The sequence below is a fragment of the Platalea leucorodia genome (assembly GCF_965183815.1).
Source record: "Platalea leucorodia genome assembly, chromosome: 3".
NCBI lineage: Eukaryota > Metazoa > Chordata > Aves > Pelecaniformes > Threskiornithidae > Platalea > Platalea leucorodia.
Window position 1 is genome coordinate 88,584,499 of NC_138825.1, and position 17,280 is coordinate 88,601,778.

At 39.6% G+C, this 17,280-nt stretch overlaps 1 protein-coding gene across 9 annotated transcripts in view; it reads left to right on the forward strand.

Moving 5' to 3' along the window:
* Positions 1-15,526, forward strand: part of SNX14 (sorting nexin 14) — a 64,189-nt gene extending 48,663 nt beyond the window's left edge. For 4 of the 9 annotated variants that reach the window (XM_082306746.1, XM_082306749.1, XM_082306744.1 and 1 more), the window contains 10 exons: positions 6-89; positions 219-319; positions 609-720; positions 2,532-2,572; positions 2,729-2,848; positions 10,875-10,998; positions 11,508-11,672; positions 12,722-12,817; positions 13,511-13,602; positions 13,758-15,383. In XM_082306746.1, the coding sequence (XP_082162872.1) occupies positions 6-89; positions 219-319; positions 609-720; positions 2,532-2,572; positions 2,729-2,848; positions 10,875-10,998; positions 11,508-11,672; positions 12,722-12,817; positions 13,511-13,602; positions 13,758-13,862 (1,040 nt within the window). In that variant the 3' untranslated portion in view covers positions 13,863-15,383. Of the gene's footprint in view, positions 1-5; positions 90-218; positions 320-608; positions 721-2,531; positions 2,573-2,728; positions 2,849-5,128; positions 5,345-6,120; positions 8,852-10,874; positions 10,999-11,507; positions 11,673-12,721; positions 12,818-13,510; positions 13,603-13,757; positions 15,384-15,414 lie in introns of those variants that run through there. The other 5 variants (XM_082306743.1, XM_082306745.1, XR_014227649.1 and 2 more) reach the window with 4 other exon arrangements.
* Positions 15,527-17,280: the final 1,754 nt, after the last annotated feature.

The following is a 17,280-nucleotide window of genomic DNA, read 5'->3' on the forward strand; positions in this document are numbered from 1 at the left end:
CCTAGTTGGGCATGAACCTGAACACTGGTCTGTCTACAGGAGGTATCTTGAATTTTATGTACTTGAGTCGAAGCTGACGGAATTTCACGGTATGTTATCTGGAAAGCCACTTTCCCGCTGTTCTGATTGTCATTCAGTACTGAGCTGAAATTTAAAATAATGAAACCAATATTTCCTGCGTTACAAGAATAATTTAATCTCCTTGATATCTTTATTAGGTACGTTTCCTGATGCTCAGCTTCCCTCAAAGAGAATCATTGGCCCCAAGAACTATGAGTTCTTAAAATCCAAGAGAGAGGAGTTTCAGGAATACCTGCAGGTATCAAACAAACTTTTGGAGCAAAGAATATCCTAAAATTAATAATACAAAATTAATAAAAGAATATCTGCTATTTTTTTTGTTTCTTTCCAAGTAACTTGGGTTATAGAAGGGATTGAAGTGGGCAAATAAAACTTGTTAAAGTTTCATGTGAATGAAAACAGAAATCTTTCGCAAATGACAATATCTATGGTAATACAATGCTCTTTTAATATCTCTTTTTGCTGTAGAGAAACTGATTTTTAAAGATTAAAGTACTTATACTTCTTTCTTTCCTTCTGTCTCAAAGAAACTTCTGCAACATCCAGAACTAAGCAACAGCCAGCTTTTAGCTGACTTCCTGTCCCCTAATGGAGGAGAGACTCAGTTTCTTGATAAGATGTTGCCTGATGTGAATCTTGGTATGTAACATGCTCGCTGTTTATGCTGACAAATAGTAATACTGTAGATACTGTGATTGAATGATAGCAGTAATGAATAGATAACTCTCGTGTAAGGATATGGAGGTGGGAAATAAGAACTCTGCTCCTTCACAGCCCTTAAAATTACAGCCTCAGCAAGCAAGACATGCTGATACTTTTTCCTTGAAGAGAAAGGACGTTTTGAGATTATGGAAAAAAGTGTTTAAGTGGCTGTTTTCAAATGTTTATGTCAGCAAGCAAGGTGATAAGATTTCCATAATGAATTTCATAGTTCAAGAAGACTTACAGTATTGTCACGAGTCAAATCTGCACAAGTCAGTCGTTGTTTACAGATGTGATAGTATAAATGATTTCTTAATATAAACTACCTTTGGGTGTTAGTTGATTAAAATATGTTTATCTTAATCTGAAAACTGCAATATTTAATATTTCTAATATTAGCTACAGTTAAGATCTCTTTTAACATGAGCTACTTAATAGAATTTGAGGCAGTGGTGTCTGTATATAGGCAGGCCAAGTGGAAATTGAGAGGTTGAGAAATTCTTGATGTCTAATGTAACAGTTGATAATAAATCCAAAAAGTAGACTGCAGTATGACTTCACAGCTTGGCTTCAATGTAGCTGTCTCAGGATAATGGGCCTGAGCTGGTAAGGTCAACCTCATGGCCATTCTGTCTTTGTGTATTGTAGCAATTGTGGTTCTGGCACCAGCGTGGTCCAGGAAAACCACGTCTGAACTGTGCCACTGCATTTCTGCTTCTCCCAGTCATGGTGTAAACCTGCTGGGCTGGCCGTTCTCTTAGTGTGCTAAGTTGTTGAATGAGATTTCGGTGGTCATCCTCCAGTTAAAGGGTTTTGTTTTGTTTCAGACCTCCCCTCTAGATCCAACTGTACGTTGTTAAAAAAGCTTATAATTATGGTGTTTACTGTAATGCATCTTATGTCTGAGACTATGCTTCGCTCCCCTAAACATCATTTTAACAAGTCTTGGTATTTCAGTAGGGCTTTTGGTGAGAGCGAGTGATTTTATTATCATCATCATTGTACATACTTTCCAATGTAAGTTCCAAATTTAGTGACATGTAGATAAGAAAAATAATACTGTAAATGTAGTGCTTAAAATAAAAACTAATCAACTAAACACTAAATAAATCTAAAACACTTCCATTTTTCAGTTACTATGCTGTATCCTGATAGCCTTAACAGGACAGATGAGCTGATTTTTAAGACCACAGCTGTAGCTTGTCCATTTTGTAAAACTTTACTCACCAGTATTTTCAAGACTGGGTCCTTCCAGGATCTCTCCAGATTAGCTGATCTTTTCAGGAAAAGAGGAGAATCTCAGTTTTTGTGATTTCTCTTGTAATAAATTTCTATGAAAGATGAAGAACTTAGATACAGAAAATTGTGCCTATGCTGGTGTCATATAGTACTGCTGTTATGGTGCTATAGCTATTTATGTTTGAGCTTCTAGAAAAATTACAAAGGCAGATCTAGAGTACTTCACTTTTTTCCCCCAAAAAAACCTATTCAGATAATCATCTGTATGTTTTTCATATTTTAAGTATCTTTTCTTGAAAAGTACTAAGCATTAAGTTATAAGCTAGATATGTGGAAGACTTTATTTTCATGGCATTTTGTGCCAAATTAAAAAAAAAATACAGATTTTTTAAGAGCTATTGTATTTTTAAATTAAGTACTAGACCATGAGTACATAAAACGTAGCAGAGCAAAATGTCTTTAAGATCAGGCAGTGGTAACAGAAAGTTTTTGTTTGTTTCCAATTATAGGTAAAATTATAAAATCTGTTCCAGGAAAGCTGATGAAAGAGGTATGTCTTCCAGGTTGCCAACATTTTAACTCCAATGACTAATTTTATGTGCTACTAACTTATAGGCTAGTCAAAAATTTGCTTGGAAACTCAGGTTTTTGTTTGGCTTTTTTTCTGTAATTATGCAAGTGACAGGTCACTCGTATCTTATTTCAGAAAGGTCAGCATTTGGAGCCATTCATCATGAATTTTATCAACTCCTGTGAATCTCCCAAGCCTAAACCAAGTAGGCCTGAACTTACCATTTTGAGTCCCACATCTGAAAACAACAAGAAGGTACAGTAAGTCATTTTCCTTCCCCGTATTACAGGAGTGGGGACAATTGACCATACTCTGAAAATGCAAAGAATAAACAGAAAAAAACATAAATATAACAGCTTACTTATTTTGTGTTGTCTTTTCACACAAGAAAGAGAATAGTAGTGCAGAGAGATTTGTCATCTTCTGTCTTGTAAATGTCTTTGAATGACTTTTGAAGGTTGGTTATTGGTTGTTTGGTTTTTTTGTTTTTGTTTTTATTCTTACTGGATTCGGAGATGACATTACAGAGTAGAGACCCTGGGAAGTACAGAGAGAAGAAGGAGGAAAGCAACGGTGTAAAATGGGGAATGTTTTAATACCATTAGGCAGTTTCCTTTTTGAAGTGAGACAAGCTTGAGTGTTTGACAAATGTGTGGCTTGTCAAAGTGCTACAAGCCAAAATTGTCAAGGTGCTGACACCCGTTTATCTGCCTTTAAAATGTTAGTATACAGTTCATTGATGTCTGGCGTACATAATAGGTTAACTGTATAACTTAAGTGTAGTTTCTCTCTCCAACATTGCCACAGCTTAAGTCCAACAATTCCAATTTTAACCTTTTATTTGACTATAGGAAAAAGTAGTTCCTTTCTTAATCTTCCTGTATTTGTGGCTAGAGACTGGTAAAACTTACTTCCGTTAGCTTCAGGGGCTTTAAAAAGACACCGGTTTTTATATTTCTGTGTTAGATTGCTTTAAAGTATTTGTGGAATTTACAGAGGAATATTGTTTCTGGACTAGGATTTCAGAGACCCAAGCTCAGTGTTACAGCGTTGATGTGATTTGGGACAAAATATTTAATGTGAACACACTTTGCCATGTGAGAGGTTCTAAAAGAAAACTCGGTGCCATATGCTTTTCTGCTACCTCCTTGGCTTTGGGAAGAGGAGTTGAAACTGGACTATGTAAGCTGGGACGCTTCATTTTGCAAAGTGATAAATTGGAGATGTATGATAGTCTAAAGAATAATGCATAGCATGAGAGGGCAGGGGATAAAGATTGCGTTTTTTTCTGTCTCTTCTAGTGCAAAAACTAAGAGGCATTAAGTGAAGGTGGTAGGAGCCAGGTTCAAAACAAAAAGTGGTAGCTCTTGCAATGGTTAGTAGATCTGTGGAACTCCTTGCCAAAAGATGGCGAATACTTCAGAATACCAGAAGTTTAAACAACTATAAGATGAGACTGGACAAATTCACAAAAAAGGAAATATGTTCAGGGTGAATACCTGTAGGGAAACTGCATCCAGCTCTTGAACTTTTTTTTTAGTTGAAGACAATTGGAGGCTGGAAGAGTATTGGTGAAAGTACTGTCTGTGCCCGTTCTCTTCTTGCAAGAGCTGGAAGCCCAGAATCCATTTATGGTTCTTGTTGGTGATGGGCTGTTAAAAAAAATGGACCTTTTGATTTCCCTCACTATGGGCATTTTTATAGTGTTATAACACTTACAGAATTTGCAGCTACAAAACTTTTATACTGATTTAAGTACAATGACAGTTAAATCTATTCATTTGTTTAGATTTCATCTTCTAAACCTGAAGTCTGAATTACTACAGCCAATATTGTACTGTTAGCTTACATGTGCACACACAAAATTAGTAGGCTTTATTTCGAGTCCTTTCTGACCTTGGGCACTATTTCCAAGGTGAAGATATTTTGCTGTTGCTGTCTATTCAGAGGGGTATAAATGTATCAGCAGTTTTAAAAATCAGATGTAGAGTTTTTGACTTGTGCTAGAAACAGTACCTGCATAAATACTTCAGATGTTTTTTATAAAACAGCTGACAGCATACTACAGCATAGTATGAAAAATCAGTTAATTTTTTACTGTGATCTGTGAAGAACTACTGAAGTTAGTTAGATTTAATATGTTTAACATACTGAAATAAAATATTTGAGCAACAAGCTTTGCAATCAGAAGCATTCCTATGAAGACAGGATTCTTTCGGTAGTTTGCTTGAAAAACTTTATTAAAAGATCAAAATTCATTCTTTAAAGTGGTGTCAGAACCATTTTGGATTGTAAAAGGTTAAAAAAAAATGTATATAGCATTGCTCAGTTAAAATACAAACTCTGAAGTGTCAGTCTGTTATTCGTGTACAGAAATTCAGGCTCTGAAATGAGGTTTTCCCAGTTGTTTTCAACCACGGTGATCCCAGGGAAGCGAATTGCTGGCTGCATTTTTGCTTTCATTTTGGAATACTGAAGTTTCCTTAAACAAAACTTAGATCTTTACTGCCTTCTGTTTTCTAATGTCATTTTCAGAAGTCGCATTGTGGGGGAAACCTTCTTATCACTGTTGACGAACTGTCCGTGCATGCGCTCCATTGGAGACACAAGCTTGTAGAGCCCGAGTCACAGTTGTTGCTGGTACTGCTGATTACCCTGTAGGAGGTGCTTTTGTCACGAGTTTCTTTGCAAACAGCAAAGAGGGCGAGGCTAGCCCCAGCTCTCCCCTCCTTCTCACTACCCATTGTGAGAGTGAGTTCACTGTTTTTCTAAGCAAGTTTATTCTAGTTAGCTCTTTTATGAATGAGTAATTGGTTCTACATATATTTTAGATTTTCTTTTTTCTTTGCCAAAAGAAATATGTTTTGTTTTGGGGAGCCATTTGCTGTAAATGGATGGAAAGTTTTAGACTTCAGTATATCTCCTGCAGAGCTATGATTATTATTTAATGATGGGCACTCAAGACACTTTGCCTGGGGGGGGTGTGCTGCAACACAGTTCTGTAATCAAATACTCAGTATCTGTGCTCAAATTATACCATCAATTTTGACCAGCAGAGTCATGTATGGATAAGGAATTCATGTGCTGGCTGCTTTCTAACTAATTTCCCGTCTATCAGTTTAGCCAGAGCATACAGCCTTACTCACAGGATGACTAATTATTTGAGATCTGATATCCCAGGTTGTGCTGTGTTTCAGTTTCTACTGAGTCTTCCCATGCACATTGTGAAATTCATCTCTCTCGCTGATTTGTTGGGGTGCTTGTGCCTTCTTTGGAAGACAGTTTTCCCTTTCTCAAGTCAGCCCACGCTTGGGAAAAGCTTTGTGCCAGGTGCCAGGACACCGCGCCATTTACATCTTCTCAATTCTTGGATTTGATTTGGAAGCCACACTGGTTTCATCTGCCAGACTGTTTTAGTTCAGATCAGTGATGGTTTTTGGAAGCAAATCTCCTGATCATCTCTGCTTATCGCATTTTCTCTCGTACTAGGGAGCTGTCTTAGAACTCATTAACTGAATTTATTTCAGATGAAACTAAGCTGGAAAACGCTGTCTAGGAATGCAGGCACCAAGGAGTGTTGGTAGACTGAGGTAATACCCCTCCTTACCCCCCAAAATACATCTGGCATAGACTTCAGCTGTTCGGTTCTGCAGTTTCACTTCTGTTGTGCCGTGTCTTTGTGAAGATACGAGCCTTGTGCAGCACCCTTACCCAGTAGAAGCTGGTGGTGGAGATGAATGCTAAATGTCTGTACCAGGGTTGTGTGAGCTACCCGCATGGAGCCAGTGACGAGATCTGGCAGGCAGCTGGCAAGACGGAAGGTTGGCACTTTCTGAGTGCCCATCTGTGAGAAGAGCATGTTATCGCATAGCAAGAAAGTTCTACAACACAGAATCTTTTGCGAAATGCTACAGTCGACTTCCAGCTGATGCTTGTATTGCCACTGTGTTCCCGTGTACCTTGTCTGGCACAGATCTGTTTATTCCAGTATCAACATCTTGGAGTCCGCTGAGAGTACAATACGCATTTCCCAGTGCTTGTGCTACCAACTGTATTGCCGTGAACAGGGTATACCCAGGCTACCTCTTCGTCAACAGGCTGAATAAGAAATGCCTGAAAGTCCCTCAGGGCAGGTGAAGGCTTGAGTTCAGTCAGGAATGTGCCTACTTCTCTGAAAGATTTTCTGCATGCTGCTTCCTTTTAAATATTCCTGGCGCGTGTGTATGTTTTAAATACCGGTGGAAAGACTTTTAGTTAAAAATGCATAATGAACATGGATAATCGGCCTTAGTACAGCCAATAGCAATTGGATTTTATCCTGTATTGGATCCACTAGATCGAAAGAGTTACCAGCCTCCCTGGTTAAAACAAACATGCGAACAAAAAACCCTACACGCCACCCCGCCCAGAGGCACCAACCGGATTTCTGGCTTTCCCAGCTGTGTTTCTGTTCTGAACGTCTGCAAGCAGCTCGATTGTCTTCCGAACATACTTTTGTCAGACCTGCTAGAATAGGTCAGGACTTCTCAGCTGATGCAGGTTTTGCAAAATATGCCTACAGAGGCACTGTTCAGTTGGCTTGTGATGAGCAAGAAAAACTGCTTGTGCAACACCAACAGTATAATGTATGTTCCTGCATAGTTACTTGGAGGAAGACATGCTTGCTTTTCAATGCACTAACTGATGTGATTCAGACACTATGTACATTCTTTCTTCTTACCATTTTGGTATAGTCACCTATACGTTGCAAATGAGCAGGAAAGACGGTGGAGAGGTTAATGCCTCTGGTTGTGGGTATTGTTCGTAATCGTGGTATTGCTTTTCTAAACTTCACACCTATGCTGGAATGTATGGGTGTATATTTGCATATGCATTCACTAACTGTTGAGTAACTTTCTTTTTTCTGTTAGGCACTTTACATAAGCACACATATTTACTTTGCTAGCTTTTCCCAAGTTACAACAGATAGCCTATTGTACAAAGGATTACTTTGGTCTTTTTCTTAATCATAGAATCATAGAATGCTTTGGGATGCAAGGGACCTTTAAAGGTCATCTAGTCCATCCCCCCTGCAATGGGCAGGGACATCTACTACTAGATCAGGTTGCTCAGAGCCCCATCCAGCCTGGCCTTGAATGTTTCCAAGGATGGGGCATCTACCACCTCTCTGGGCAACCCCTTCCAGTGTTTCACCACCCTCATCATGAAAAATTTTTTCCTTATAACTAGTCTGAATCTACCCTCTTTTCGTTTAAAACCATCACCCCTTGTCCTGTCGCAGCAGGCCTTGCTAAAAAGTCTGTCCCCATCTTTCTTATAAGCCCCCTTTAAGTACTGAAAGGCTGCAATAAGGTCTTCCTGCAGCCTTCTCTTCTCCAGGCTGAACAACCCCAGCTCTCTCAGCCTTTCCTCACAGCAGAGGTGCTCCAGCCCTCTGATCATTTTTGTGGCCCTCCTCTGGACCCGCTCCAACAGGTCCATGTCCTTCCTGTGCTGAGGACCCCAGAGCTGGACGCAGCACTCCAGGTGGGGTCTCACCAGAGCAGAGCAGAGGGGCAGAATCACCTCCCTCACCCTGCTGGCCACGCTTCTTTTGATGCAGCCCAGGATGTGGTTGGCTTTCTGGGCTGCAAGCGCACATTGCTGGCTCATGTCCAGCTTTTCATCCACAAGTACCCCCAATTCCTCTCCTCAGGGCTGCTCTTAATACAGGCCTTTTATCTTTCGCTTGCTTCAATAGCTTGGCTTCCATTGTTAACCAGTATCAATCCGTGGAATTTTCGCATTGAAAGCCTTTTAAGGATAATTCGTGGTTATAATCACAGTTGCTGTTTAGTCTTAAAGAGATGAATAATATAGTATTGGAGTTTGTCTTGCATGTCTTTTTTTAGTCTAATTAGAGCAGTGAGCATTATATCATGTGTCAAATATTAATATGCGCAGAAACATTTAAAAGCAAAATCCTGTGCTTATCTGAATTGTGAATATAATTTCAACTTTTGTATTAGATATCCAATTGTAGGTTTTTACTTGGCTTTCCTCTGAGCCAAAATCCTGGCAAGTGCAAAAGACCTTGTAAGTAGAGATACAATGCCTCTTCGTGTTACGGCCACTGCGTGCTTCAGACGTGCGTTGCTGATGGCTGTAGAACCCACACTTGCACTGGAATAGTGCAAAGTATACACTTTAAAAAAACTGCTCATTGGCTCAGTAATTTTGGCACGCATTGATCTGCTGTTGCTTTCTGAAATGCCATGTGCAAGAGTCTAAGCTCTCAAAGCTTGACAACGATCAAGGAACTGTTACATCTAAGGTGCAAGACGGATTGTTCATGTGCAGAGGTACGTACAACATCCAGAATATACTGCTTCTGGTTTGGGGTGAAAGTTGAAATAACTTTTGGAAGTCAAAAAGCTTTGCCCTAAGATGGCCTTCACATTTGATTTTTTTATAGATCACCCACCGGACTGCTTTTAATGATTTAGTTTGGCCTGTACGCACTCCTCTGAACCTATATCTTCATTGCACAATGGGCTGCTTTGAGTTGGCTCAGTATCTATCGCCTCTGTCAGGTCGTGGGGTGTATCTAAAAAATAAATGAGGCTTTTGTTTAAGTTACAATAATTCACCTAAGGTTTTTCCCAGTGTCCTAGGATCAGTATTGAGGAAGATACAGACTTCAGTTTATACAGGGTTTTTTAAACAACATACCAGGGATGCTTTCATACAGTAAGTGGGAATAATTATGTGTTCTTTTTAGGTTTGATATATTCCTGGATACCAGTCATCCACCAGTGCATTAACTGTATTTGCTCTTTCATGTAACTTATGTAATAACTTGGTGTTGTTTAATTTGAGTGAACTTTGTGAAGATAATGCCCGTAGGTCAGCACTTGACAAAACAGAGGGCGTAAAGAAGTACAAGTCAAAACCCGAGTCTTGCCGTATTTCGTGATGCAGTTTCTCCAGAGTGCAGAGCATTATGTTTAGAGACTTGCACAATTCAGAGCCTGTTGTGATTTGGATGTTTTATGGCCTTATTTAGTTCAGGGAGGATTGCTCTATAGAAAGTGAACCACACATAAGCAAATTACTTCCTATTCCTTGCAACTATTTTTAATTTGGGAGTGATACAGAAAAATTGGTGTCAGTAGCAATCATCTCAGCTTAGGCAACACTGTAATTATGTTGCATTTGCTTCTAGTTCCAGGATATTTTTTTAGAAGCTTGGCATAAACTTTTGAACTTTCTTTTCATAATACAGAGTATTTCGTATAAATTCTTTTTTATCTTTAGATTAACAGTTTTGGGGATAAGATAATTTAAAATAAACTGTTAATGGTGATTGCTAGGTCAAATGTGGAGAGGCTCAGGGATTCAGAACCCCTCCTTTGCAGCTGCTGGAGCCCGCAGAGTTGGGGCGGTGGGGGAAGGAGTACTGCCTAGGTGGTGTGGGACTCCTTATGGGATGCAGGGAAGAGCCTCTTGAGATTTTACAAGTATTATAATGATATCTTTTGGGGAAAAAACAAAGGCAAGGAAATGGAGGAATCGGGGCGGGGGGGGGGCGAACACAATACATGGGAAAATAGAAGGATAAAGAAAGAAAATGAGAAATGGGATAAATGGAAAGGAACCCAAACTTCAGTAACTTACAAAGATTCTTGAAGTTTTTGCTATAAATAATCAAGCTGGCAGGGGAAAAAGGGATTTCTCTGTGTAAAAAGTTGGATATTCTGTCCAGAAACCATTGTACTTATTTCAAAATGGAAGCCAACAGGAAACTTTAGGGGATGTCGTAGGGTCCCCCTGTTTTTTAAAGCTGACAAACTCCGTATCCTTTGTGCCCCTCATTGACAGAACGGGGTGCATCAAAGGAATCAAAGCCTGTAATAAAGGTCTAGATACATGAAGGTACCAGGAGCAAAAGGGCTCACGAATTAATGTCTTGGTTGCCCTGCTGATTTGTTCTGAATCCAGGTATTTTGGTTGTCAGGTATCTTGGCAACATGTGACATGCTCTTTATTTCCCCCCCCCCCTTTGGAAAGCGAAGAGGTTTTTTGGTTGGTTGGTTGGGGTTTGGGGTTTTTGGGGGGGGGGTTTGTGGTTTTTTGTTGTTGTTGTTGTTGTTTTTTTTAATGGAAAACTGATTAGTTCTTTGAAAGCTCTGGAAAAAAGCTACTTCTAAGTAAAAAACAAACAAACAAAAAAACCAAAGAACTGATGGCTATCATTTTGCCTTTGAATACAGTGTTTTCAGTCTTGCGTTTCTATTTTTAGCTTTTCAATGATTTATTCAAGAATAATGCAAACCGGTCTGAGAATACAGAAAGACGACAAAATCAGAACTACTTCATGGAAATGATGACTGTAGAAGGAGTCTATGACTACTTAATGTATGTTGGTAAGAAGTGATTTCTCTTAATTATTCTCATACTTCCTGCCAAATATGAAGTTTTGCTTCTTTGGTAAGAAATAAAATTCTGTTGTAGTAATCATATATGATTCAGCACTTGCAAGCTTAATATGCAATTTAGGAACACAGTCGTTCTTTGAAAGACTTTATTGCTGTGCTAAAATATCATAATATAACATTCATTATTGCTCAGTTGTTTTGTTATATCACTTTTTGCATCTCAGAGTGTGAGCTTCTGGGAGTAGGTCCCTTCCTTTTCTCAGATGTGCCTAGGCTGGTTGTACACTCTGGGAACTAATTAATAAAAATAGTTAAAGGAAGTATTTGATAAGCAGTCTGGAGAACAGTGATTTTTTTTCAGCATTGCACTAAAAACTAAAATAATATTTGCTTGTTTGCAATCTTTTCTTTCTTTTTTCTTTTTCTTTTGAATAAATGACGCCTTTATCATTGTTATTAGGAGAACATTATAAATGTGCGTAACTGTAACTTTGCAGGTAGGGTAGTTTTCCGCATTCCTGACTGGCTGCATCACCTCTTGATGGGAGGAAGAATTCTCTTCAAAAATACATTGGAACTGTACACTGACTATTACTTGCATTATAAGTTAGAACAGCTCTTTCAGGAGCACCGGTTGGTTTCTCTGATAACACTGCTGAGAGGTTAGTAAAAATTACATCTTTGATGTGAAAATACTGCTTTAGTTTGATATTCGAAATCCCTTCTTTTAAGTTTCCAAGTACTAAACTTTGCAATGCTTGACTAAAGCTAATGGATTTTTAAAAATCAAATTGGCCTATAAAAAGATTCCAAAAGCTGATTGCGGAAAGGTGCTGAGTCAGCCATGTTTCTGTAATCATCATTGACAGACAAGAAGTAGGATGAACAGTCATTTGCGAAGGTGCGCAAAGAACAAGAAAAACAGTAAAGGCGGCTTAATATATCAGAGCCTGAATATTTCGTGCAATCTTTAAATTACTTTTCAGTTCTGTGCTGCATCACAGTCCCTTACTGTTCATTGTTTTCTTCCCTTTGTTGTGGTGGGCTTTTGAGAGGGCTTGAGTGTTCCTGACCTTCAAATAAGGGAAGGGGAGATTGGTTAAAAAAAAAAAAAAAAAAGACCTCACAACTGTAGAGAAGTATGATCTGACTACAGTCTGATCTAAACAACACATCTGGCCAAAGCTCTGGAATCAAGCCAGCTCTGTCCTTATCAAGCCAAAAAGAAAGCTTGTGAAAGACAAAAAAGGAAAGGAGTAAATCTTTCAGAGCCTAAAACCAAAACTGAGTGCCTAGTGTTTCTCATGAACAGCAATTCTTGTTTTTTCATGCACAGGTAAATCTGAAATTTTTGACAGTTCCAGACAGTGTTTTAGCACAAGGGATAAATACTGCTTATGGTTTTGAAAGTATAAGGGAAATTGTAAGTAAGGAGGTCATAACTAACCTAAAGTAGAATTGATTCAAACCTAGAAGATAACGCTTTAAAAATTCAAAAAGAATGGAAACAAATTGGCAGAAGGTTGTCCTCCACACAGGTGGGCTATTCTGGATTCCATCAAAGACTATTATCTGGCAAGGCTAAAATTCCCTTCTGGTCAAGATCATACAGAAAAGAAGCTCAGCTTCGAAGCCACAATCCAAAACACATTTTGTATGTCGGTGATACATAGATGCCTAAAGACTTCTTTTCAATGTGTCTTCGCTGCAGATGCCGTGTTCTGTGAGAATACCGAACCTCGCTCTCTCCAGGATAAACAGAAGCGAGCAAAGCAGACTTTTGAAGAAATGATGAGATACATGCCAGGTTCTGTATTTTGTGACTCTCTATATGAATATGGTTAATTGGTCAAGCAGGTATATAGCCCAAATACAGTCACATTAGCTTTCTAAATCCAGTACTACTTACGCTCCCGAGATTTGAGTTGACTAGAGTACTAGGTGTAAATACCCAGGAGTTCAGTTTCGTCACTGAAGTGTTGCTGACTAAGGTTGTAGCATAGTGATTAATAAAGACATGATGGAAAGGAAGAGTTTTAGCAATGTACTTAAGACTGTAATTTCTTCATCTTTAGAATGCTCCTGTGGTTTGTGTTTTATCCAGATGAAAACTGGGTTAAAAAAGCCACACCATGAAGCCAGGAGATAAATCTGAGCTCTCCTTACACTGTATAAACTAGGGAAGAGGGGCCCATTTGCTAAGTTATTCAGAAAGTAATTAAAAAATTTCAGCTTGTGGTTTATTAAAAAATGCAATAGGACAGTACATTGATACTATAAAAAAGCATAATAATTAATTAGGTGTGCAGCCCTGAAGGAAAGAGAGGAAAAAAGGAGGAACCAAAGGAGTGTTTGTTTTTCCATCTACCACTTTGGATGGATAAAATTTGAACTCTTTAAAACTTTTTTTTTTAATTACTGGAGTTCTATAACTGTATCGTATAGCTGTTTTGCAGTGCTTCCTAATGACTTGTATATTTGTTGTTGGTATCTGGTCTAGATTTAATAGGCAAGTGCATTGGGGAAGAGGCGAAATACGAAGGCATCAGGCTTCTGTTTGATGGAATGCAGCAACCAGTGCTCAACAAACAGGTAACTTGTAACACGTGAGGAACGTGCCTTTTGGCCCAGGTTTTCCTGAAGTGAATGTATGGCTGTAGCAGAGGAGTGAGCTCTACTTCAGAGTTAAAAATCAAAAGCGGTCATGTTGCCTTGGAGTGTTCTTAATTTTCTTCATTTTCTTTTAGTTAACTTATGTTCTGCTGGACATTGGGATTCAAGAACTCTTTCCAGAGCTGAGTAAGGTATGTGCTAACTCTGTTCAAGAGCCGCAGAATTCTTCAAGCTGCTAGTGAGTTTGGAGCGCTGTGTCCGGGTCCAGGCTCCCCAGTACAAGAGAGACATGGGCGTACTGGAGAGAGTCCAGTGAAGGGCCATGAAGGCAATGAAGGGACTGGAGCATCTCTCCGATGAGGAGAGGCTGAGAGAGCTGGGAGTGTTCAGCCTAGAAAAGAGAAGGCCCAGAGGATCTTATTAATGTATAGAAACACCTGAAGAGAGGGTGCAAAGAGGACAGAGCCAGGCTCTTTCCAGTGATGCCCAGTGTCAGGACCAGAGGCCATGGGCACAAACTGAAACACAGGAGGCTCCCCCTGAACATCAGAAAACACTTTTTCACTGTGAAAGAAAGAGAGACTCGTCCCTTTTGAGTTGCTTGGTACCAAAATGTGTTTGTAGGTACAGTGAAGAACAGAAAAATAGTTTGCGTCGCTCAGCTTTTAAAGGGAAAACTGAGCATCCGGGAAGTTTTGCTTTGAGCACTGCTCCTTCAGCAGGGGAAACAGTGATGGGAGAAATGGGAAGAGTTTCGTTAGCGGGAATGTCAGTCTGCTTCCCACTCTTGAGATCCGATCTCTTGAAGGTATATCCTGCTCCACGTACCAATGCGGGTATATACTGGATCACTTTGGATCTGATCTGAATTCTCTCAGTGCCAGGAGGCACACAAGGCGCGAACATCGTTCTTCCACTTCGATCGGTCTGCGGCTGCGTGCTCTGGAGTCCCAAGGGCCATAGCACAGTCTTCTGTTGGTTTTTTCCTCAAGACATGACCGATCCAGTTCCATCTCTTCCTCCTCACTTCATTACTGATTTTCTCCATCTCCGAGTTGATGCTCGTTGTTTCTGCAACTTTCTGCTTTTTTTTTCCGGGAGGAGGTAGTTGGCCTCCTGCCCAACCCCCATGACTTGGGGGGCCAGTGGTTTTTCTGTCAGGGTGGCCTTCCCTTAGGCTGCGTTGGTTCGCGGCACCTTCTTCAATTTTATCCGGTGCACCCTCCAGAGAGGGATCCCCTATCCACCACCCAGGGGACGCGCCTTCTAGCTGTGCAGCCCCAGCTGAAGGTGATCACTTCGGATACGCTGCGTTAAATGGCAGCATGCATAAGTGAACAAGTTCTAAGGATAAGAGCTGAAAAACACCTAATGCATGAGTTTTGCCTTTGATGCAGCGTACAGCCAGTCCCTTGGAGGTCTGTGAGACAGGATACAAGGAAAAGGGACAGCTGAGAGAGGAGAAGCATTCCTAGCAGAGGGAGGAAAGAAATCCAGTTGAAGAAATATCACACCAGTGCCATTTCCAGAGCAGAAAGTTACTGTGTTAAGAAAATTGTGTTTAGCAGTTAGGAATGGGGGAGGTGAGAACTTTCAGAGAAAGAAGAAAATACCTGTTTTGAGGAATAGTATTAAAAACGGGAAAGCAGTAGCCTTCCTCTCTCTTAACTCTGGTTTCAAGTGGATGTTTTCAAATACCATTAATCATTGCAGCTCAGTTCAGTCCTTTACATGTAAATATGCGTTTTCATACTTAATAAGTAATTTTTTTTCTCCATTACTGTCTGACAGGGTCCAAAGGAAGCTAGCGCTGTGTCATGTTGGATGTGAACGCAGGGACCTTACCGGACACCCAGTAGCAACACCTGCTGTAACGGACATGGGACATTTTAACCTTCCACTGTATATTTTCTTGTAAATAACATAAAGTTTAAGTTCTAAAAAACCTCTTTATGCAATAAAGACATTAAAGTTTAATACCAGTTACAAGTAAATAATATATCTGTACTTTTTATTTAAAATTTTAGCTGTTCCCAGGAAAAGTCAAATTAATTTCCCCCAAATCTCTGCGTGTGAAATTCCAGGATGACATAAAATAAGACAGCTGGGCGACCAGCCAACGTATGCTTTGCTAAAAGAGCAATTACTGTTGTCTTCCTTAAAGGATATGTAGAAAAGTTGTTTGGAAGAAGTTGTAGAATGCTCCCATGAAGTTATTTTTAACTGTCTTAACAAATCTTACTAATTTTTTTTTTTTAAACAAAATTACATGATAGAATCTACTGCATACAAGTAATCTCAGAACTATCTTTGGCCTTCATGCTTTCCCTGAGCATGGAAAATCATGTGTGTAGTTTAGTTTATTTAATATCTGACCTTCAAATCTAAAGCACTTTTAAAATAATAATGGGTGTGAAAAGTGGTTTTGACTTTTACCTTAGCCTTTATTTTTCTGCAATTTCTTATCTGGGTTTGTCAGGTTTTTTTCTGACATCCTCTTTGCAGGCTTAGAAAAGAGGATGTGAGGCTGTTCATAGCATTTTCTAAAAATTTATTAGTATAAAAATGTATGGAAGATTTTTTCCTGTAAATCTTAATTTGTTGGCCAAGCCTTTATAAAAGAGACTCTGAAAAGGACTTTCATGCGTGGATTTTTACCAAGTTTTACTCACAGAACAATACAGAGATATTTTAGTAGGCATTCCCCAATTTTTCTTTTCAGGGAAGAGCCGCTTTCTGCTTTGACAAACCCAACCAATCCAACGCAGTATTCGTGTTCTCTGTCAGTACAATTTGCATTGTATCTGTATTACTTTTGCATACCTTTTGCTTCTCTTTGTCAAAAGAAGGCAGAAGTGTTCGTTCTCTCTGGGTATGCCAAAGGAGTCGTCACGACTCTTCTAAAAGCTGGCGTGCGGGTGCAGCTCGGTCCGTAAGTGGCACTCTGTCGCTGGTTTTATTTTGGTTCGGAGAAGGCAATTCTGTAAACGAATAACTTCAGGGGCTGGTATTGACAAATCATCAATGCCATGCTATAACTAGTGGTGTGTCGGGGTCAGTCGCCGTTTGTCTCCCTGTTCTCGCACAGCTTACCCAACGCAGCTGCGTAGTCCAGATCTTCTCGTGCGCAACCCTTCAATTTATGCGGAAACTAATGGGGTCTTGAAATTTAAACGTACTGAATGCTTAGCTTAATGCACCTTCTCCTTGAGATCTGCGGGTGCAGTGAATTTAAGAGGTGAGTAGCTTGGGTCTGAAAAAGTGTAGTGCACTTTCCAGAAAAACAAAGCGGGTTTATTCAAAACACTGAGAATCAGTTTAATACAGCAATAAACAAAATGGAAACGTGTCGATGCTCACATTTGGAATTTTGACAATCTTAGAAAAATAATCATTGCTTGCACTCATTTGTAAGTGATCGCTTCTTGATAAAGTGTCAGAAATGCAGACTTGGCATTTAAGCCCATTTCCGATTTTCTACGCATTAGCCTATGTGTTACAACTGCATATTTTTTTTTAAACGCTCCCCTTAGAGGAGACGGGCTTCTGAATTATGATCACAATCGTGATAAAGCCAGGTTATGCTGTAAAAAGCCCCATTGCTGGGCAACTTCCAAGGGCTGCCGCAGTGCTGCAGGAGTCAACGCCTGTATCCAG